Raw genomic sequence first — 22,860 nt, forward strand, 5'->3', positions numbered from 1 at the left:
AGTAGAGTAGTTTGATATGTTTTAGCAAGCAATCACGGACTAGAAATTAGATTGTTTAAGATGAATGGAACATTGAGAATTAATTTGTAATTGACACCATTTTAGGGTGAAAAATAATGTGCAGAGCCAATCAAGGGCTTGGAAAATCAGTATGTCCAATTTCCCTTGTACCGAGACGGAAAATACAGCTATATTATTTGGTAAATCAGGAAATACATTAATGAAAATATTTCTCTTCTTTTAACCATATTGGTAATTAATTCTCATTTCCTCAGTTTTAATCAAAATTTTCGGGAGTTTTAACGAAACACTTCCGATACTGTTCATTTTTAACGAAAAACCACATTTTTATCTTTCCTTGATACTATTCACTATACATTTTTCTGTCATTTTTTATTAAAACTATTTTTTTTTAACTTTTCGTTTGTTTCTGTTGACCCTAGAAACTACAAAGCCTACGTGGCGCGCATGCCGAGTAATCTAGAAGCTAACTACGTCCTTCGGTGAATGCGGGGCGTGCCAACTCGTCGGCCGAGCTCGGCCGAGGAGTAAATTTGTTGATGTTGCGTTAGGTGCGCGGCTGACTTCTGCGTCTTGCGATTGCGGCCGAGGAAGGAACACGTCTCGGCCTCTTGGGTTCTCGAACCTGAAGACAAGGCTGCTATTCTTACGAAGTTCAATATCCAATTCGGCTTCCAATGTGCCGAATGTAGTAACTAGTAACACCTCACTTCGCCGAGAAGGCTGATGAGATGACCTCGACCAATAAGGATTCAGAAATCCTTCTCGACCGAGACTTGGATAGGTAATCAATCGCCCTCGCCGCAGTGCTGTTGATGCCAACGGAAGATGCTGCGAGACCGGCTGATTCTACGGTGACAGAGCTATCTATGCCGACTTAAGATATCACCGGTTGCTTTCACAGTGCTGTTGATGCCAACGGAAGATGTGTCAGCGAAAAGAGAAAATAAAAAAAATCTCAAAGTTGTTGAGAGGGTTTGCGCAAGGCAGTTTTGTGTGTTGAATTGGAGATCTCTGATGTTGCTTGCGCTCTCATATTTATAGCATCAAAACTCTTAGCCGTGCTGGAGAATTAAAGTCGTGGACATCCCACCATCTCTGATGATAAGCCACAGCCATCTTTATCCCAATCAATAATTACCGAGTCATCAGGTAAGATCACATTAGATAAAATGGCATATGCCATCTTTTATCCCATATTTTCCCGTGCCTGAGTTCAAAATAAACAGCACCTTTATCCAAGCACCTTTATTGGCTAATGATAATCTAATCCCATCTTTATCTCCATTATATTTGCATAAATGCATGGGAGATAGTCTTCCAATCCTTCACGTACATGCATGATACCAATCTCAATCTCAAGCTGGACTCTTCCGTTTTAAACTCTTGATTTCTTGGAGATCGCCCAAATTCAGTATTAATACCTAGAAAAATATTAAAATTCAATAGTCTAGAATCCGCTCATCCAACGGCCTCAATTACTTGGGCCGGTAATGTAAAATCGGGTCCAAACAGTTTCTTAATTTTTTATCCTCTACACACATTTGGGTAAATGTTTTCAAGCCCACCTCACTGAAAGAAAAAGTTTTTAAGAATATTTTTTTTATATTCCTCTCCGTATTCTACTTGCGCCAATCTTCTGTACGCCCCCAATTGCCCGGAAAGGATGACGGCGAATGTACAAAAATGTCGAATTCCTCTGAAGCTCATAACGCGAAACGACATAGTTTTCAATTGTGGCCGGCGTCTATTGCACGAGGGCCCGGACACCGTGGAGGAGCTTCTGGACAGACACGTAGTGAAGAAAGAGAAACACCGCGACGATGAGGAGGAGGAGTTGCAGGAATCGGCGGCGACCCACCAGCACTCGGAGGGAGGCGCTGAGTCTGTACCGAGACATAATTAGGGCGACTCGATTCTTCATGTGGGTGGACTCTGGAGGCGTGCTGTGGCTGGACTCTCGATTGCTCATCGGCGGGCATGATGCGGTGCAGTCGGCGATAGATAAGCTCGCCGAGAAGCAGCGGCAGCAGATTCAGAAGGAGCGAGGAGGGGATCAAGATTAAGCAGTTTAAACGGTTCGATTTTTGAGTTTCTGCTGCCGTTGGACGAAAATACTCAATTTCACATTTGACCCAGAGGAATCAGTAAATTTGATGGTTTTTGTAGGACGTTGTTTCTTTGTAGAAGCTGAATAAAGAAAATTAATTAATTAGACCGCAAGAAAAAGAATGTAATCAGATTTTATTATTCAAAACCCGGAAGCAGAAAATAAGAAAATAATCCTGAGTCACAACCAGTGTGCAGCCCACAGCACTGCAAAAGCGGGAAAATAAAACCGCAATCTGCAAATCGCTAAAATACCCCAGTCATTAACCCCGCCCCAAATATAAACACCAGGGTAATTTCGTCACATCGAATAGTTTATTGTTAACCTTCCGACCTATAAATTACGACGCATTTCAAAACAACTCAGAATTCGCCTTTCTCAGAGAACTCAGAATTTAAGCACTCAGCGCTCGCTTTTGCGTGAGAATTCCGCATCAGAGCTCTAGGATTTCGGAGCCCGTTCAACAATGGCCAAGGGGAGGTACGGTAGGTTGCAGAGCAAGAAATGGTCTCCGTTCACGCTCGTCTTGTCGATGCTGTTCGTGCTGTCGGTGGTGCTTCTCATGCTCGCTTTTGGAATCGTGTCGCTTCCGGTTAGCACCGACGGCTCTTCACCTAACGATCTCAGCTCCTTTAGGCGGAAGATCGTCGAGAGGTACGCATTTCGCTCGTAAGTCCACGGTCGTGATGAATTCGCTTTCCTTTTAATATTTTTTTTTCTTTCTGGATTTAAGTAAAAATAAATGTAATCATATTTTTCAGAAGTGATGGATTGGGGAATAGAGGAGAGCAGTGGACGGAAGTGATTTCTTGGGAGCCCAGAGCCTTCATATATCACAATTTCTTGGTTAGTTTTCCTCGTTTTAATTAATTTATCTGTTTGGCTTGATCTTAATTTTCTGTTTTATTCGAAATCGGTGGTGTTTCTGTTGGTGTTCGTTATTGTTCGAGAATGTTAATCTTAGATATGATTTTGGACAGTCCAAGGATGAATGTGACTACTTAATTAATCTCGCTAAACCTCATATGGTAAAGTCAACTGTTGTTGATAGCGAGACTGGGAAAAGCAAAGACAGTAGGTATGCTTCTAAGCATTTCGATCACCTCCCTACATGTATAAAACAAATATAGTAGTGTGATACCCTCGAAATCCTTTTCTGCAGCGTGCGCACAAGCTCCGGAATGTTTCTGAGGAGAGGACGCGATAAAATAATTAGGGATATCGAGAAGAGAATAGCAGACTTCACCTTCATACCTGTAGGTACGTGACTGCTAGACATAGTTACCTACATTACACTACACCTTTGCGTTTCTTCCGATCCAGATTTTTATTTTCCTCAGTTCAGGTACACACTAATTCTGCTGATTTTCATTCTGACAGAGCATGGGGAAGGACTTCAGGTTCTCCACTATGAAGTTGGGCAGAAATACGATGCGCATTTTGATTACTTCGCAGATGAGTTCAACACCAAGAATGGCGGACAACGGGTTGCAACTCTTTTGATGTATCTGTAAGATGGCTTTTCTCTTCCCATAATGGTTTTTCTCTTTTGATGTATCTGTCTCGTGTCTTATTGTATGCGGTTTTTTTCTTTGTCAATGTTCTCTTTCCCATTTGCCATTTCTTGCCATTGATTTAGGTCGGATGTTGAAGAAGGCGGTGAGACAGTGTTTCCTACTGCAAAGGGGAGTATCAGCTCTGTGCCATGGTGGAATGAATTATCAGAATGTGGTAAACAGGGACTTGCACTGAAACCTAAAATGGGTGATGCATTACTATTCTGGAGCATGAGGCCTGATGCTACTCTAGACCCGTCAAGTTTGCACGGTATGCTATTTTGCACTCTCCGCTCTCTGTTTTTCTTGGGATTGTTATTCATGTTATATGTTGTTGCAGGTGCATGCCCTGTGATAAGGGGTAACAAGTGGTCGTGTACAAAGTGGATGCATCTTCAAGAGTACAAAGTCTAAGTCGTTTTATGTTAAGCCGTGCAGGTCGTCTATGGAAGTTAGGAGATTTACAATCACTAACAGTGCGTATGGTATGGTCTGAACCGCCGTTCACTTGATCTGCTGGTCTAACCAGTACTCAGTTTAGGGATTTAGGGCATGTCTTTCAGCAAGTTATACCTTGAGAGAACAGTGTGTGTTGTACCAAAACAACAAATTTTTACCGGGCGGAATTTATGTAATTACGAATTCTTTTTAACCTTTACAATGTTCTCATTATTTCTATATGCTCACATTTTCTCAATTCTTACCTACTTTTGTACTGTTAGCACTTAAATTCTTCAGTTTTCTTGTTCTGCTGTACTGGTAGGCTGGTACGAGGATCATTCTTATTCATTATTTATTTTTAATAACCAGATTCATAGTGCGTCAATCCTAGTTTATATGCCTTGACGGCATGTTCGATTTGTAGTTAAGTTAACAATGAGTCCTTTTATTGAGCGAAATTTACAACAAAAATTGCAGCAGGAACAATGAATTGAATACAGAACCAACTATACAGCAGAATACAGAGTGCCTTATTGTCGAGTTTATTTACAACATGCGATAGACACCGAATTTATTTAAGACTCCTTCCTGTCGAATTTATTCAAGAGACGCAGTCATTCTTGTAAAGAGGGCAATAAAAACACATTCGTATAAATAAGGTGCAAGATCATGAGTACCTCAAAATGAGATTCATCCTTGAATTGCGCTGTCTTCGAGTCCTGGTTCCACCATGTACACGCTGGCAGGATTTCCCAACCCTTCCATCCATGTAGTATTTTACGGTGACAAGTAGAAATAGCTCGGTTTTGTTGAGCACTGACACGGAAGGAGGGGGGGGGACCTGCAAATGGAACAATTATGCGTCGGGTTACTTCTTTCTTTGCAGTGCATGATGAAAAAACAGAATGTAAGCTAAGTTCATTTCCTTTACCTGACGGACTTAGTAGCTTGAAGTAACTTCATCCTTTTGAAGAGTAAGCCCCTAGTAAGACGTGCTGATAGTGATAGTTCACCAATAATCCCCACAAGAACAAACTCCGTCTTTAAAATGATGAAACCGATTTGTATCTCTGACCAAAATCTCTCTTCCTTCACAGCTAGATATGAATTTTATAACAGCATGGCAATCACCACATATCCTGAGGTTCTTAATCACCCTGAGGGGGGACCCTGGAGGAGTGTTCAGAAGTCCTAGCGCCACCGCCAACTTTTCACTGTGTCCGCACAGAATGTGCTCCTTGTCTTGTTCCTCCACATCTTGCAATACAAAGTGGGTATTGGGGAAGTAACCCGATTTCTTCATCTCCGAGCTCAACTGATCCAACTTATCAATAATTTGGTTCATTTGCGGATGCCCCGTGTCTCCTGCAAGAAGCATGTGCACTTTGTTCTCCAGTTCAATCCAACTGCAGCCAGGGTTCTTCCTCAAACCAAGACTCTTCATTGTATCCCTCACTCTATCGACTTCCGTCCACATGCCTTTGGAAGCATAAATATTTGACAGAAGAATGTAGTTACCAGGATTTTTCGGTTCCATATTGAAGAGCTTCTTTGCAACAGACTCACCTAAAGTCACATTACTGTGAACTCTACAAGAACTTAGTAAAGCTCCCCAAACACAAGCATCTGGTTCGAAGGGCATTTTCTTGATCATGGAATAAGCCTCTTCAAGTTTTCCAGCCCGTCCAAGAAGTGTCACCATGCAAGCATAATGCTCCACTCTGGCTTCTATACCATGCTCCTTTGACATACTTTTAAAATAATTCCATCCTTGTTCCGTCAAACCTTTCTGGCTGCATGCAGAGAGTATACAGGTAAAGCTGATAAAATCTGGCTTCTGACCACTCCTCTGCATCATATCAAATATCTCCATCGTTTTCTTAGCCATTCCATGCATTGCATATCCACTCATAACTGCATTCCAGCAGACCAAATTTCTGGTGTGCAATTTATCAAAACAAAGCCGAGACAAGTGGATTTTTCCACATTTCGCGTACATGTCAATCAATGCACTACCCACAAACACATCGTTAGAGATCCCCCTCCTCAGAGCGAAACAGTGAGTTGCCTTCCCATGCATCAAGGCTGCAATGTTACCGCAAGCTGGAAGCAAGCAAGGGATTGTCACATAGTTTGGTTTCACACCCTCAATCTGCATCTCTCTGAATAGCTCCAAAGCCTCCATATCCTTTCCATTCTGGGAACAACTAGCAATTATCGAGGTCCAAGACACAATGTTCAGTTCCACTTGGCCCTTAAATTGTTGGAACATCTCCAGTGCGTTGTCAACAAGACCATTTCGTGAAAGCCCCGTGACTAAAGCATTGCAAGCACCAACATCCGTTTGATCCATTTCATCATAAAACCGTGACATCTCAAATGCGCAGGCACACTTCCCATACACATCAATAAGCGCGCTGACGACACATTTGTCCGACACGAGTCCCTGCTTGATCACATAGCAATGAATCTGAAACCCCATGCCCAAATCCTCCAACTGTCCGACAGCAGGAAGAGAACTAGAAATACTAGACCCGTCAGGTCGAAAACCTTCCGAATGCATCTTCTTTAAAACAGACACAGTATCGGCATATAACCCGCTCTGATTAAAACCCGCAATCATCCCATTCCACAAGACTACATTGGGCTCTAAACCCATCCCCCTCATCTCATACAAGAGTCCCACAGCCTCATCCACGCAACCATGCCGAGAATACCCTGAAATCAAGGCGCTGAAAATAACCACATCCCGTTGAGGCACTCTATCGAAAACCTTGCGTGCATCCTTTATCCGGTCACATTTGATATACATGTGCACCAAAGAGGACTGCACAAACGAATCGAAAGAAAACCCAGATACACACGCAATGCCGTGAACCTGACGGCCGGCTCTCGGAGCCGCTGGCGGGCCAGCGCAGGCCTTGACGACGCTGGGGAAGAGAAAACCGTCCGGCGCGAGGCCTCGGGACAACATTTGAGAAAACAAACATAGTGCGTGGCTGAACTGATTGAGCTTCGAAAAGGCGTGGATTAGGGTGGAGAAGGAGAACAGGTTGGGGTTCGGAATCGAATCGAGGACGAGGTTTGCTTCGAGAAAGCAGAGGTTGTTGGCGTAGACAGAGAGGAGCTTGGTGGTGACATTGGTGTCGTTGGAGAGGCCAGTCTTGAGTATTTGGGCGTGGGCTTGACGCGCCTGCGAAAGAGAAGCAGTGAAGGGGTTCAGAAATTGGAGGATGGTTTGGGGCAGACTTTCCAGCAGCAGATTCAGAGGTTGCCTTGTCATGGTTTCCTCTGCAACCGGTTCCCTCCAAAAGTGTCAACCAGAATACCAGATCATATTATGTCCGACGTTGAGCGACATGTCGTATGATCCTAATCTTAAACGTACGAGCTAATTGCATAACTACCCCTGAGGTTCGAGCCCGCTGTCACAAAACAGACACAATGTTTCATTTTTTTTAATCACATTACTACCTAACATTTCAAATAAGTTTTTTGGCATTACTAGTCTTATTGCCTTCTATTCTATAACCATTTTGGTTTCAGTTTTTCTTTTTTGTTCTTCATTAATTTCGTTTTCAATTTTTTTTTCATTTTTTTTTTTAAACTGAAAATTGAAATATTGTTTGTTAACTACTTTCATTTTTTGAAAAAAATAGTTATAAAACAACTTCGAAGATAGTAATTTGAAAAAGAAAAAAAAAAGACTGTCGTTTTTTTGAAAGTGAGACCCCAAACTTTTGGGTGTATGTTGTAAAAGTTAAAAATGTTGTAGTCTCATTGACAAAGCTTCGGAAACATGTAATGGTATCGGTTACAAATTTTTAATTAAAAATAGCACTAAGAAACACTAAATATACAATAAACATGTATAAACGACAATTTAGTTCATCTTAGAGTGTCCTTCAACTTAACTTTCAAATTTCATAATATGGAAAGCTTCGAAGCCAATTTAGCCGAACAAATTTATACTCAACAGTTGTAATTTGTATATTTGGATTATTATTATTAATTTGTTCATGCAGTACACATGATGTATAACAGCTTGAGGTTATTTATGGACATTGGTTTACTTTTCAGAGGCAGAGCTTTGAGCTTTGGGAGTTGTTCATTATTTGATCTTCATGGATTCTTGTAAGAAAGCTGTCAACCAGTTATCTTTGTTTCTCATCAGCATCTTGAACTCCCTTTCTCATCATCGCCTCAAACTCCTCGTAATTGATTCTTCCATCCTACACAAAAATTAAACCAGTAGTATTCAGTCATCTGGAGAAACACAACACACAACATGTATGCATATACACGCACACACGCACACACATATATATACATATTTGTGTATATATATCATATGCGTGTGTGTATAGATGTTACTTTATCCGTGTCCACATCATCGAGGATTTCTTCAATAGTAGCGTCGTCCCCCATCCCATATTCAGTCATTGCTTGTCTTAGCTCATCTCTTGTGATATACCTGATCAGCTTAAACCAGTCGGTGAGGATTCAAGTATAACTTACTTATCAAAAACTTTGGATTAATTAAATTGATTAAACTAACCCGCTCTGATCCTTGTCGAAGAACAGGAAAGCCTTGTACAAATTTTCTTCCTTCTCCAGCTTATGGCGATGCATGGTAGCAGTTATAAATTCAGTGTAATCTATAGTACCGTTCTTGTCAATGTCGGCCTAACGAGAAAAGAAGAACAAATTAATGTAACCAGATATTATTAATGTTTAGGGAAATTCGAGCACAAAGAAACGATTTTTCGAGTACTGACAGCATCCATCAGCTGTTTTATTTCAGTTTCAGTGAGCTTGGATCCCAGCCTCGCCAATCCAGTTTTAAGTTCCTCAAGTGTGATGCTACCGCTTCCATCCGTGTCTATGTTGTTGAACATTTCCTTCAGGCCGTGGATTTCTTCTTCCGAAAGGTTTTCTGCTATTACCTTTAACCAATCCAAATTCCAGTTGCTTACACAAACAGGAGATGAATAATAACGTAAAAAATACAAATTTGAAGGAACAAATATTGATACACGCAAGGCTGGACGGACGGTTGTTTTCAAACTTGTCTAGCCTTGCGCATATGATTTGAACAATTAAAATGGAGGTGTAACGAATCATACATACCTTCAGAGCAAGCTTCTTGAGCTTGTTCATTGCTCTGAACTGCTTCATTCTAATGAGAACAGCACTGTCAATAGGTTTGTCCGATGCTTCTTTTCTCATCCATGGATGTTCTGGTTAAAATGCACATTATTTCGGCAAAAATTTACTCAAGGGGAACAATTAAAATAAAGGAGTTGAGTTGTTGAGTAGGTTTTCTGTTAACATTTACCAAGAACTTGCGAAGCTGTAAGTCTCCTCCTAGGGTCCATGGTTAACATTTTCCTGATGAGATCCTTTGCCTCATCAGATATTGAAGGCCAAGGTGCGCTTTGTAAGTCGAGTTTGCCTTCTAAAATTGCATCCAATATCCCCTTCTCGGTCTCTAAAAACAGAATTTGCACACACACACATCAAAACGTCGAAACCAAATTTAGAAAGAAACACAAATTGTTCTTCTTGCTCTGGTTTAAAGTTTTTGACACAGTAAAAATAGTAGCGTGCAATGCAAGTTACCTACCAGCCCAAAAGGGAGGCACTCCAGCCAGAAGAATATATAACATGATTCCGGCACTCCAGATATCAATCTCCTTCCCATAACTCCGCTGTAACACTTCTGGGGCCACATAGTAGGCACTCCCAACTATGTCCCTGTACACTTTCCCTGGAGAATTGCTGACAAGTCATTCCTCCGTGTAGATCATGAAAATTAATTGAAATTCTACAGTAACAAAAATTCAATAAATAAAAATTATGCATGTTATTCATCAATTCAACTGCTTCCAAAATGATGGGTAGATTGTAAATTTTTGTTCACTCTTGTATACGTTCATCATATGCAGCATGTCGATTTCTTGCACAACATAGGACCCACATGCTGCACGTATTGCGCCACATTTCTTAATGCTTAATCTAGTCACAATGTGATGCACCACTTATTATCTAGTCGTGTTTATTTTATTTTATTTATCACTAAATTTGTTGACTTGGTTGACTTGTCCCCATCTTCATTGACTTAAGTCTCTCTAACCCATAATGGCAGAGATTATTGTGTATGCACGTTTGAATTTTCTTCTTTGTAAGTTAGAGTGGATTATAAACTCTAATATCTTCTAGACAATTATCTTCGTCTTTAATTAAGCAAACAATTGTATGGAAATAAACACACAAATTTATGTAATCTCCAAACAAAATTTTCACAAATTTGAGTAATTACTGAATACTTACCTTGCTCAATGAAAACAGAGAGTCCAAAATCAATGGCCTTGAGCGGCGCGTCTTCATCCTTACTCGCAAACAAAAAATTCTCAGGCTTCAAATCCCGATGCATCACCCCCATAAAATGACAGACATGCACCACATTCACAATCTGCCTGAAAATCCTCGTTGCCTCCCGCTCGGAGTAGCTCCCTTTGGCAATAATCCGATCGAAAAGCTCGCCGCCAGAGCACAACTCCATGACCAAATGCAGATTCTGCCTGTCCTCATAGGCCCCCTTGAACTCCGCGATGTTGGGCTGCCCCGTCAGGTGCTGCTGTATCATAATCTCCCTCCTCACGTCCTCGATGTCCTTGGTCGTCGACAGCTTCGGCCGCGATATCGACTTGCAGGCGTACTTTTTTCCAGTGGTCTTCTCGGTGCAGAGATAGGTCACCCCGAACTGGCCCCGCCCCAGCTCCTTGTCGAGGGTATAAAGGGAATTTACGTTGAAGTAGGGTTTTCCGAGAATGGGTCCAATCTGAAACGATGAATGGGTCCTGCCGAAAGAGGTGCCGGAACTATAAGCAGGCGAATACGGGTTTGGTTTTGATGGGGCGGGCTTATACGGGTCGTGGGTTCTGTTGGATTTTGGGTGGGTTCGATGAGGTGGCGAGTCTGAGGAAGATATAGGGATGTCATGGGATTGACATTTTGTGAAACAGAGTCCCATTTCTAGAGAGAGAGAGAGAGAGAGAGAGAGAGAGAGAGAGGAGAAGACAGAGGGGAGAGAGAGAGTTTAAGGGTGAGAGAGAGAGTATTTGGTTGGAGGGGTTTTAAGATGTATGAAAGGAGAGCATATTTAGTAGATGTTTGCTTGTGTGTGATGTTTCTGTGTGCTTTATTTTATGCTTTGCTTTTGCCCTTTGGATGTTGCCGAGCATATAATTCTGCTTTCTTCCTTTCTTTCACTTCACTTTTTGAGCACGTACGCTTTTCAACGGCGATTAGAGACAGAGACGAGAAGGATGTTATGGCCAACGTTTCTCTTACGACGGCGCTGTAGCGTTACTGCTACGCATTTCATTTCAGGTGTCCGTTTTTGTTGTTATTGGCAAGGCCCCAACGACGATACTAAATGGGGCCCCTGATGATGTCCTAAAGGACCCATGATCCTTTCCAGTTTCGTTGTCTAGTCAGTTGACGGTAGACAAAGTCTTTTTCGTCAACTCAATGCATTCTGTTCATTTTCTTCAGCTTAGTTTAACGTATTAATATCGTTTGTAATAAGAAAAAAAAATAACAAATAAAACTGTAAGGGTGTCCTCCGAAGTTAGAACTTTCAATTTAATTTTGAGCCCTTTTGTACTTTTAATATGCCTCTATCTCCTCTCACGTTTAATGCACATGAGTGGCATTAAGGTGCATATTTGTCAAGAAGATCTTACGTGCATAATAAATTAGTAAATACGTGAAATTATGATAATTGTGTTAGGGAAAATTTAAAAGAGAATTGAAACTTACAAGTAATTGGTAGAACTAACGCCACGGAGAATAATGGCACAAAATAAGAGTATAGGTGGACCAATTATAAAGAATAATGCTAGAGAAACTAAATGTGTAGACTAAATGTCATGAATGTTGATGATTGAATTATTAGTTAAGTGTTGATTAATGTGTTGATTTCTTATATATGATACATCATTTAATTTGCAAATTTATTCTACCTAGCATTACTCATTACAAAATAGAAAGATGAAACAACGTAATGTGAAACACGACCTGTGGTCTAGAGGATACCAAATCTTCTGCACCACAAATAGGTGCAGTCTCTCTGTGACCTCAATAAGTGACTGACACGTATTTATTATCTTAACTTTTCTTAGTTTTGTTGTCATAAATTTAATATGCATCAAACACTTATTAGGACCATAGAGAGATCACACATATTTTGGATGTAGAAGATTTGATCTCGATTTAGAGGGTATTGCTAATAATTTTGTTTATAATTATGGATTCATAAATCTCTTACACCACATAATCGCCAGTAAATCTTGAGGATCCATAAGCTGCTAATAATAATAACTGACGGTGAAGTCCAAATTACTTGACAAATAAGAACAACATTAAACATAATGATTAAAAAGGGAATTTAATTATTGTCAGCCCCAAACCGTCGTCAAGAAACGAGACCACAACTTATATAATACAGCACAAGTTTAGTTACATTAATAAGCTCAAATGAATCACCTATTGCTATTGCTATTGCTATTGGGTGTGGTAGCAGTCACGCACTTAGGGTGCACCTCATATCCACATTCAAGACACTGGTACGCCCAACCACATCCTTGTTCTTCACAATCACAACATATGAAGGGTCCTCCTCCATTGCCCTCCGACACCAAATTCAGCTCGTGGCGATGCCCACCGTGGTACACCGATCGAGGGAGGTTCTTAGCCTCTTCATCCATTTTCTTCTCCAGCAACTCCAGTTTGGCATCCGTGAAGGGATACGCATTTTCTTTGTATAAATTTATAAGATTTCTACCCTGCTGGGTCACAGTTTTACCATCAGGCCCTAAAATTACCAAACAAGGGATACCTTTGACGTCAAAATGCTTGACAAGTTCTTTGATGTTTGGATCCCCAAAAGGCAACGCTAGCCATGGCATGGTGTTGAAGTAGGAGTCGAACGATGTTTGGTCACGATCACTTGACACAAGTACTATCTCGAAGTCTTCTCCGTCGTGATCATCTACTAGCATTTTCTCCTTGATTTTTTCATAGATGGAGATCAACTTGGGAGTGAAATTAACGCATGGACGACACCATTGAGCTGAGAAGTAGAGTCCAATGGTTTTGCCTCTTAATGAAGCAACAGATACCTGCATTCAAAACAGAGGTATGCGTTTATGTTATAGTGTAGGAATTTTCTGTGCATCACGTCTGACATATTCTAAAAAATATATCCCGTAATAGATTGGTACATTGATTAATATCGACACACTGTATAACAGTGTCAGCAAGATTCTAAAATTTTACCTGTTTAGGCGTGGGGTGACCCAAAAGATAATCTCTATCATGATTTGTTAGTAAATTGGTCAGAGTTTGGTTCTCATGCCTTGCTCTGTCCTCATCTTGCAATTCTTCCAACTTTTGTTTTGTGAAAGGAAAGGCTTCGACCCCATAGCGATAGATAATTTCAACTCCATCATGCAACGTAGCCTCGTCCTTGTTATCATTAGGTTGCAAAATGACCAAGCTGGGAATACTTTCCACGTCAAACTTACGGTTCAAGGCTTTCTTGGTGTCCAAGTCAGAGAAAGGAATCGCCAGCCACGGCATGCATGCATGGTAGATGTTGAAGGCGTCAGAGTCTTCGTCGGATGACACGTACACAATCTCGAAGTTAGTCCCACTGTTCTTCAGCTGCTCGTAGATGCCAACTAGGACTTGGTTGAAGTTCCAGCATGGCGGGTACCAATTGGCTGAGAAGTATAGGCCTATTATCTTCCCTTCAAGATCAGAAACTTTTACCTGCAATATTAAAACAAAAACAAAACAAACAACAAACTGAATTAAACACCGTTGATCGATTATAATTAACTTTTCTTTGATTTACAAACCCTTTCCTTATAAACCGGAATTCATGAAGTCATCAACTATAAAGTACATAACGGAGCATTAGTAGTCCAAAGAGTACGGTTATACTTCTTTTTATTTGTAAATTTACCATAAAAAAAAAAAGAATTTCAAACTCAAAGCGCATGAATAAAAACTAAATACTCTATCCATTAAAATACTAAACTACATGCAATGTCTAAAATATTGATATTATCCCGATATTTTCATCGAAATTTTCGTGTTTTTGAACTACCGATATTTCCGGTATCATCGATATTTTAGACCTTGATAGGAACTTTATGTGGTACTAAGTCACTCATGTATCTTACTATGCAATGTATAAAGTGTAAAATATTGTAATAATTCATTATATATAAATGATTATGGTGTGTCTAAACTTCTTTAATTAATTACTACATATTTTCTAGTCACAATGTTTGTCAGCTCACTATATAATCAACTTAAATCAGTTAAATCCATCATGCAATACATTTCCTTCCAATTTTTTGTGATAAACTTATAGATAATTGACTAAATAAACATCCTAAAAAATTTCAATAAAAATTTCCAAGTTTTGCTTACAATTTTCGTATTTTTTATTCAATTTTTATCGATATCAATAATATCCCGATATTTCCATCAAAATTTCCGTGTTTTTGAACTACTGATATTTTAGATCTTGCATGGAAGAATAAGAATATTGATTAAAACCTTTTCATATAAAAGACAAGTTCTTTGTTATTTCCATAATTCCACCCCCAAATACTTATCCAAACTGCTCGTTGCCAAAGAACTAGAAGCATCAATTGGAGCAAGGATGGACCGCCTGAATAATTCCGACAAGGGCGACAGATCATCACTTTAACAGTGGGGATTGAGATAAGATTCGCCAGTTTCCCCAGATATTTCAGCCTAGAGGCTCGAATCTAGTAAAGCTTGAAGGCGACGTTTTACCAAAAATGAATACAGGTGCATGGATGCCAATGGACCGCGTGTAATACCAATAACGTTTCTGTGGGACGAAGTTGACATTAGAGTGCCACATGCCCTTCTAGAGTGGTTCTCTATAGACAACTAACAATGTGTGGTGGTGGTCCATCTCGATCGTGACACCAACTTACCATGTTCATCTCGAGACAAGTAACGTCACAGTTAAATTTTCTGGCTTTCTGCTCTGGTTTGGTTAAATTCATCACTAATAAAAAGGTTTCTTTAACCTTCGGATAATAGTCATTTAGTATTCTAATTTAATGACATTTTTCTTCATTTATAAATAAGAAATTTTAAGTTAAATTTTTATCAAAGATATATTTGAACCATACTATTACTAGTTTATTGTAAAGCTAAATTCATCTATTTCCCTAGTGTAAATATCTTTTGTTAAAAAAAAAAAAATATTGAAGAGAATAAATTACTGAGGTTACTATAATGGTGAGGGTAGATAAGAGTGATGGATATAAATAAGTTTGAGATCAGGAGTTCAAATCTTCTTTGTTAATAAAACTACTTAACAAAAGTACTGATAATTAAGCACATAAAATGTCTTTGAGCTAAGTGTGAGAATGTCAAAATAAAGTACTACATCAATGAAAGATCAAACGGTACAAATACTTATAAAATATTCGATACCCTTTACCTTATCACTTGATTTTATGGTGAAATTCCTCAATTTGCTTTTTTGATCAGGCTTCAATGTTTTTGCCTTCACAATTAAATTCTTTAATTTAAAACGAATTTCCTTGTACTCAAATGTTTGATCTATCAAAAAGGAGAGTGGACGACCAAGAACCTCGTATAAGTCCTCATATAAATAATCATAATAATTCATAAAATTAGTCAAATACTGTAAAATTCCCTCTTACTTGTTCTATAGATCATCGGCATAGCATGCATTTACGTACACGTTCGTTTCCCTCAGCATGAATTGTAAGAAAAGGTTTACGTAATTTATGCACTCTTGCATGAAATAGTTAACCAAAAACAACTCCTCGCACGCGTACGTGTATTATTATTATATGCATAACACATAAACTCAGAATACATCTAAAATTGAACTCAAACAAAATAAAAAAAATTTATCATAAGAATAAGCACACAACTTTAGAATTGTAACATTCAAAACTCGTTCTTATATTGTTGAATCTTGCCATTTTCTAATCCTCACGAGACTTGTAAATATCCTCAAAGAACAACACAATTGTAAGAAAATGTTGACGTATCTTAACCGTAACTGTTCAAATAAAAAATGAGGTAAGAAGTGAGAGAAAAGGAGGGGAAATAATCTTTCTCCTTCTAAACTAGCTAGTTCCGTACTTGTACGTGTAGCCATATAAATACCGAGGCCTCCCTTCCTTTGAATCAAAGAAGAGTATGTTGTTCTATCATCGTTTTGGTGTGTTAGGGGACGAAGATTTTTCTATTAGGGATTTGGTTCTACTATGTTGTTCTGAGCATAAATAGAGTAGATGATCATCAATCCTTGCTGTGTAGTCTTATATATAGTAGCATAATCCATTAATGCCTGTGACTATGTGTTCCTACTTTGATACTATACTTTTATTTTCTAGATAAAATTATATCGATCTTTCGTGGGAAAAAAATAACATAGGGACCTCCATTAGATCTAAGATTATATATACTTCAGACATGTTCAAGGATTTCACGGGAAGATAAGCAGCTGGTTTTTTTAGTCATATTTTATGTTTTTGAGAGGGAGTACATATCTCAGATCCATCTCAGAATTATTAAATCGGACTGCATAAAAATTTCGACAAAAATATTCGTTTCAAGTTCCTATATCTTTGGATTTTTATCCCATGAAAGAAAACTGTTTTCAGTCAGATGTTTTTATATTAAAAGGAAAAGAAAACTTAATATACTCTGAGAGAGAGAGAGAGAGAGAGAGAGAGAGAGAGACCTGGTTTCCAGTCGGAGTAAGAAGGTAGTCATGATCTTGGGAGGCCAGGAGCGATGAAACTCTTGAGCTCGAGACGGTGTCGGCGGCAGCACCACCCCCACCCCCACCCCCACTCCCACCACCGTTGCTTGCAGCTTCATAACCATGACTGATCTTCACTTTCATCTCCTCCTTCATATCGATATCTTTCTCTGCCAAGACACAAATATTAATTGAAGACAAAAGGGAAAGAGAATACTGTAGAGGGTCCAAAAATTCAATCAAAAATAATAGCCTCCACTCCAACTCCTTATATTACATTCCAAATAATCTCATTCCCACCACATCATTACATCCAACACTAATTAAGCCCCACACCCCCCATCATTTATTCATATGAAATCTGCCCCCAACCCAACCCCACCCCTAGTCTAGAGACTCTGATTTCCTACTTCTCAAGTGCTTATGCAAAACAACTGCTTCTCCAATCACCGCATCATTCACCCAAAAGATCCAACTTTTATTCTGTCGATACTGTGAAAGGTCAACCCTAGCCAACCAGAAGGTGACACAAGTCTAGTGGATATTATGCTAGGAATTCTACATAATCACGGCAACGGGTAAGGGATTGGCACTTGGCATTTGGCAACAAGGCAAAGGAGGCCAGGTCCGTGTGGACTTTTGAATGGATGGTTTTTTAATTTGTGAAAGATGAGGTGTAGGATTTTCTTTCTTTCTATTCTCATCTTTTTTCTCTACTCCTTTCACATATTATTTTTTATCTTATTATTTTTATAAAAAAATTAATATAAGATGTTAACATGGTTTAACTGTGATCGTTCAAATAGGAGAAGAGATTAGAAAGAAAGATAATCCTTCTCTGAAAGCCAAACCAACAGAGAGACACGTGTCCGTCGCTACTTCTTTCCATTCCCCCTTTAATGAACTTTAATATTCATGCTTTTTCCTGGAAAATGTTGTCCCCTTCATTCATGTTCGTACGTACGAGCTGCATTATTTTCTCTTTCAACTAAAGCAAGTTTATCAACGGTTGTTGGTTATTTTAGTTTTCTATGCTAATTTACTAGTTAGGGTCCATCTAGTAACGTTTTATAAAATAATTTAAAACTGTTTTGTAAAACAAAAATGATAACGGAATTTTTGCAGATTTGAAAACACGTCTTGTATTTTAATTCAAGAACAATTTTTTTGAATGAAAACATTGAAAATGCGAATAGTACCAAATATCAAATAATAATATAAATTTGTGTTTGGAAGCAATTGGCGATGAGGTAGGGATGGTGATTGAGACGAGAGTGATGTTGGTAGCAATAGTGGTTGAAGCGTGATAATAGTGGTGACAATATGAGTAGTTAAAATAGCAGGATAGAGGCAATTGGTGGAGAAGTGGTGGTGGTGGTAGTAGCAGTGGCAACTGCTGCAATGGTGGCATATGATGGTTGTGAAAATGGAGGTTGAGCGATAGGGATGATGGTGGCGGATATGGTGGAGGTGGTAGTGTCCATGGTGAGGGTAACAAGGTGGAGAATGTGGTGATGGGGGTGGTGGCAATGGTGGTAGCTACAATAGTGAGACGGTTGAGGTGGTGATGGCCAAGGTGACTATGGCGGAAGTCCAGGTGGTGGTGGTCATGCTGAAATGGTGGCGGTAGTGTGGGTTGTGGCAATGATGATATGTTAGAGATGGTGGTGGCTGTGGTGGTGAGGGTGATGGTGAGAGGAGGTGGTGATAATGGTGAAATTGTGGATAATGTGGTGATTGTGATGGTGGCAATGGCGAAGACGGTGATGGTAAATATGATTTTATTTGATGTTAATCTTAACTTAACTTTTTTTTAATGTATCTTTAATTTTCTATTATTTAAAAATTGTTCTTGATACACAGAGGAAACATCAATTTGATGTTCTACAGAACTTAGGCTAAATATTATTTTCTGCACTTTTCGTTTTCTGAGTTTATTTTCATAAAATAATATGTCGGGTGCATTTTTCACCCCGTTTTTATATCTACAAAACAAAAAACTTGCAAACCTTAATGAACAAGCCCTCACGTACACCGATATAAACACAAAATACTAACATATTAATAAAGTTAAAATACGAATAATATTACGTTACTGATTTGAAATACCACAAAAGCATACATATCATATTATTGATTTGATTTTTTCTTGAGATAACTCATCTCGTGTACGGGAGAAAACTTTTTTTTTTTTGGGGTCACATGTAGGGGAGAAACTTAAGTACAACTCGGTTAAAGTTTTGTCGTGATTAGCTCTCCCTCCTCACGTCTGTCCCTCTTCTAACCTAACAGATCTCGTGAGCAAACAAATAACCTCAAAATACACACCATGTTGCAACTAAAAATTTTGCGGTTTATGTAATTAATTCTCCTTCTTGGGTCAATTAGTTATGTTATAGAAACCATCGAACCGGGTCCCACCGGAAGCTATCTTCCGGACATTGAGGCCACCTGTCGTAGTACCGTCCGAGGAAGAGAAAGCCAAAAGTGATGGTCTAATCTTAAACTAGATCAGAGTTCGTGAACTGCAAGCCAGCGATTGCAGGGATCGTGTGATCATAGAAGAAACACGTTGAGTGTTTCGGCCCCACGCCTGTTCTTTTTTCTGTTTTTCAAATTTAAAGACTTGGAAATGTATCTTCTTCGAATCTTTTCCATCAATAAATTCAGACCTTCTAAATTTAATTTAACAATTATAAACAGTAATTTTTAAAAAAATTATAATCACTTTAACTGTTGGATCAAATTTTAAAGATTCAAATTAGATGATTTGATGAATTTAAGAGAAAACATCCGAAGAGGAACCCTTTTCCAAAGACTTTGGCAAAGTTGTTCGCGTGGGGGCCCACGACCCAAGGTTGAATCACATGGGTCGTCGCTAGCTGCTGACAAGTGCATAAATTTTGGTAATCTTCTTAGGATGCAGATTTTCTGCACTCACATTTTTCGTGTTTTTTTATTTGTATGATTACAGTTAAATCACGTCAATATTTTATATTATTATTTATTTTTATCTTCTTATATCTATAAAAAATAATATAAAATATTGAAGTGGCTTAACCGTGATCATACAAAACAAGAGGGCAGGGAATGGCACAGAAAATGAGAGGGCAGAGAATCTGCCTCTATCTTCTTAATCTTCGTTTCAACAAACATAGTAGGTTTTGATTGGGTATTTTAATTTTATTTTTTATTAATAAAAACTCATATATAACCAGAGAAATGTTAAAGAAAATCTCAAAAGTGAAGCTTTATATGTACTTTTTGGTAGTTTACAATTAATGTTAATTTTCATGTTAACATTATAATAAAATATCATAACAATAATATGAGACGGCAAAAATTTTGACTATGTGAAGTGTGAACAAAACAGTCACTCCGCGCAATCGATTGTTAGAATTTTGGTGCACATCATACTTTGTGTTTCACGTGCCGACTTGGTTGTGTTTCACGTGCTGACTCTCATGTTTCGTTAGGCTTTAGGTTGTACAGTCTAAAATGAAAGCTTGGGCTAAACTAGAATTTTCAATCAGTCACTTTCAAGGTAAACCCAAGCCCATATCAATTTAAGGTTTGGATCGAAATTCTTGAAATACCGACCCCTATTTCGAATTTTCCTTTACTTTGGGGTGTGTTCGGTTTTTTGCCAAACTATAAATCAAACAGAAATTACTTCAATTTTTTTAGTTCGGATTTTCTTTCAGTTTATTTTTTCTTTTTTTTTTCTTCATTTCGGTTTTAACGATTTGGTTTGAGTTTAGTTCGGTTTTTTTTTTTTTTCGATTTGGTGTTCAACTCCATTATTTTTTGTTTTCGAACCCACCCCTACTTTATATGAGCCCTATCTATTTAAATCTAATTTAAGATGCAGGTAGGAGCATTGATACTATGCACTACAACAAACATATTCACCTTAACGATTATAAATGTAGGTATGACCACATTTGCAAAATTTTCCTATAAAACTTCTACAGTTTTCATTTGGAAAAACAAAATAGCCTTACGCAATTTTTTTTTAATATGTAAATCCAATGATTTCGGAGGTTAACAGTCCCCATCCCCCCCCCCCCCCTTCTTTCATTGTATCTAGGGAAATGTTAATGGAAATTTTTGTTACCTCATTTTTTTTTTACACAATATTTTAAAATATTGATACAGAAATTGAGAACACAATATTTTATAATATTGATACAGAAATTGACAACACAATATTTTATAATATTGATACGGGAATTGACGCAGAATTCATGAAAATTTTCATTTTTAAAAGAGTTCTCTTTATCATTTCCCATCTATATCTCATAGTTGCAAATTTGTGTAAGAAATTATTTCTACCGTCTACTCGCCTTTCCTTTTCTGTTTGGCATTTGCAATACAAGGCATGCGACGTGGCAATCCTGTGATTTATTGTTACAGCTGGCGATACACTGATTAGGTTTGCAATCAATGAATCTAAACCATTTTTTGGAAGGAATTTCAACTTTCAGGTGGGAACCCTGAATCAAGTTCAATAGTTTTTTTCTTTCGAAATAAGGAATTAAAATTTCACACGCACATAAAATACGAAACCCGTGGGCTCCTAAAACTAAAACTGCAAGCTTTTCATGAGCCCGTGCACTTCGGTTTCGGGGTTTCAGATGGTCAATCTCAATCCACCAACCAGGAGGCCCACTTGCTCCCCTTTCATTCCAAGGCAAGTCAAATTTCGCCACGACGTGGCCCAACGCCCCTCTGCCAGGATGTCCACCACTAGTCAGCTAAACTTTACTGGGGAGCTCAATCATGCGACCCAGGTGACCCGACCTGCTTGTGCTCCCTACCATTTAAACCATATTCACAATTTATGCTTTTCCAAGCGTTCACGCTTTCTTAAATGTTGGTAACTTAAAACTTCACCAGCATCGTCAGAAATATAGAATTGAACGAAGTTACATTGATTAGAACAGACAAATATCTTTTTTTATTTATTATAACTATAGTTTATTGTGAATTCATAACCAATTGTTTCCAGTCATGTTTATTTTATATTTTGACACAACAAATAAAATAGACTCGAGTAACATTTAATTGATCACAACCTATCACATCTAGCCCACCAAACGAGGCCCTAAGTTCCAGTTACCTTCTGTAGAGTTCAAATTACTGCTCGTGCTGCTTGCAAGAAATATTTGATCATACATGGAGATTGCACCGATATCAATACAACTCAGAAAATAATAATTTCGACCCGAAACAATAACAATAATAAACTAATTGCTAATATCAAATTTTTTGAAAATACAGTAGCAAAAATGGTTGATGTTTCGAATCAAAAGTGATAGGTACCATGAATGAATGCCAATGGATTCGAATGCTAATCAGTCTTAATGGACAGCTAATCACCAACCCACGGTGGAAACAAAAGCACAGCTAGCTTTTGCTTTTTCTCTGCAATATTTTCGTTTGTTTCTTAATCAGCACTGATTTTCAGACGAATCGAGAGACTGAACAACCGGGTGGAGTTTGGCCCGACAAACCGGACAAAACGAGTGTTTCGAAAGCCAGGTATCGGCGCACAGCAGATGGAAGGCGTGGTTACAACCGGGAACCACCCGCGCCGGTTGCTCTCCCTCGATATCGTCCAGACACACCGCGCACTCCCTCCTCTCCGCCATCACCTCTTTCCCCGTAATTTTAGGCAGCTTGTCGAGTTCTGACGCCGACAATCCATTCTCGGAAATCTGCTTGACAGGTAGCCCAACGTTGGCGGCTTGGTTGTTCGTAGCGTACCATAACAGACAGACGTACACTACGAACACCACGCTCATCCCCACGCACGGCACAAAGATCGCCAAAAACACCGAAACCAGCATTTCGAGACAGTGGAC

The 22,860-nt window shown here is 38.9% G+C and overlaps 4 protein-coding genes across 7 annotated transcripts; 1 reads left to right on the forward strand and 3 right to left on the reverse strand.

The window, feature by feature from the left end:
- The first annotated feature begins 2,480 nt into the window (after positions 1-2,480).
- LOC103413822 (probable prolyl 4-hydroxylase 3) lies at positions 2,481-4,390 on the forward strand. 4 transcript variants are annotated; one of them, XM_008352265.4, is made up of 7 exons: positions 2,481-2,785; positions 2,893-2,977; positions 3,112-3,209; positions 3,294-3,391; positions 3,512-3,641; positions 3,771-3,958; positions 4,028-4,390. In XM_008352265.4, the coding sequence occupies exons 1-7, from the start codon at positions 2,598-2,600 to the stop codon at positions 4,099-4,101; spliced, it is 861 nt and encodes a 286-aa protein (XP_008350487.1). In that variant the 5' UTR covers positions 2,481-2,597; the 3' UTR covers positions 4,102-4,390. The 4 variants fall into 4 exon arrangements, with proteins under 4 accessions (XP_008350487.1, XP_008350486.1, XP_017181877.1 ...); XM_008352264.4 differs by having other exon boundaries at positions 2,492-2,800; XM_017326388.3 differs by having other exon boundaries at positions 2,492-2,800; positions 2,896-2,977.
- A 209-nt stretch (positions 4,391-4,599) lies between these two features.
- On the reverse strand, positions 4,600-11,504 carry LOC103450350 (pentatricopeptide repeat-containing protein At1g20230). Its single transcript, XM_008389686.4, has 10 exons — positions 10,462-11,504; positions 9,755-9,898; positions 9,467-9,619; positions 9,259-9,368; positions 8,907-9,074; positions 8,687-8,814; positions 8,503-8,602; positions 8,289-8,360; positions 5,060-7,441; positions 4,600-4,969 (listed from the first exon to the last, which is right to left on the reverse strand). The coding sequence occupies exons 1-9, from the start codon at positions 11,162-11,164 to the stop codon at positions 5,138-5,140; spliced, it is 3,882 nt and encodes a 1,293-aa protein (XP_008387908.2). The 5' UTR covers positions 11,165-11,504; the 3' UTR covers positions 4,600-4,969; positions 5,060-5,137.
- Positions 11,505-12,564: 1,060 nt separating this feature from the next.
- LOC103450351 (probable nucleoredoxin 2) lies at positions 12,565-17,626 on the reverse strand. Its single transcript, XM_008389687.4, has 3 exons — positions 16,973-17,626; positions 13,474-13,968; positions 12,565-13,316 (listed from the first exon to the last, which is right to left on the reverse strand). The coding sequence occupies exons 1-3, from the start codon at positions 17,147-17,149 to the stop codon at positions 12,678-12,680; spliced, it is 1,311 nt and encodes a 436-aa protein (XP_008387909.1). The 5' UTR covers positions 17,150-17,626; the 3' UTR covers positions 12,565-12,677.
- Positions 17,627-22,446: 4,820 nt separating this feature from the next.
- LOC103450352 (E3 ubiquitin-protein ligase ATL23-like) lies at positions 22,447-22,845 on the reverse strand. The gene has a single exon (XM_008389688.4). The coding sequence runs from the start codon at positions 22,843-22,845 to the stop codon at positions 22,447-22,449; it is 399 nt and encodes a 132-aa protein (XP_008387910.1).
- Positions 22,846-22,860: the final 15 nt, after the last annotated feature.

Source organism: Malus domestica, chromosome 15 (assembly GCF_042453785.1).
Source record: "Malus domestica chromosome 15, GDT2T_hap1".
NCBI classification, from domain to species: Eukaryota; Viridiplantae; Streptophyta; class Magnoliopsida; order Rosales; family Rosaceae; genus Malus; species Malus domestica.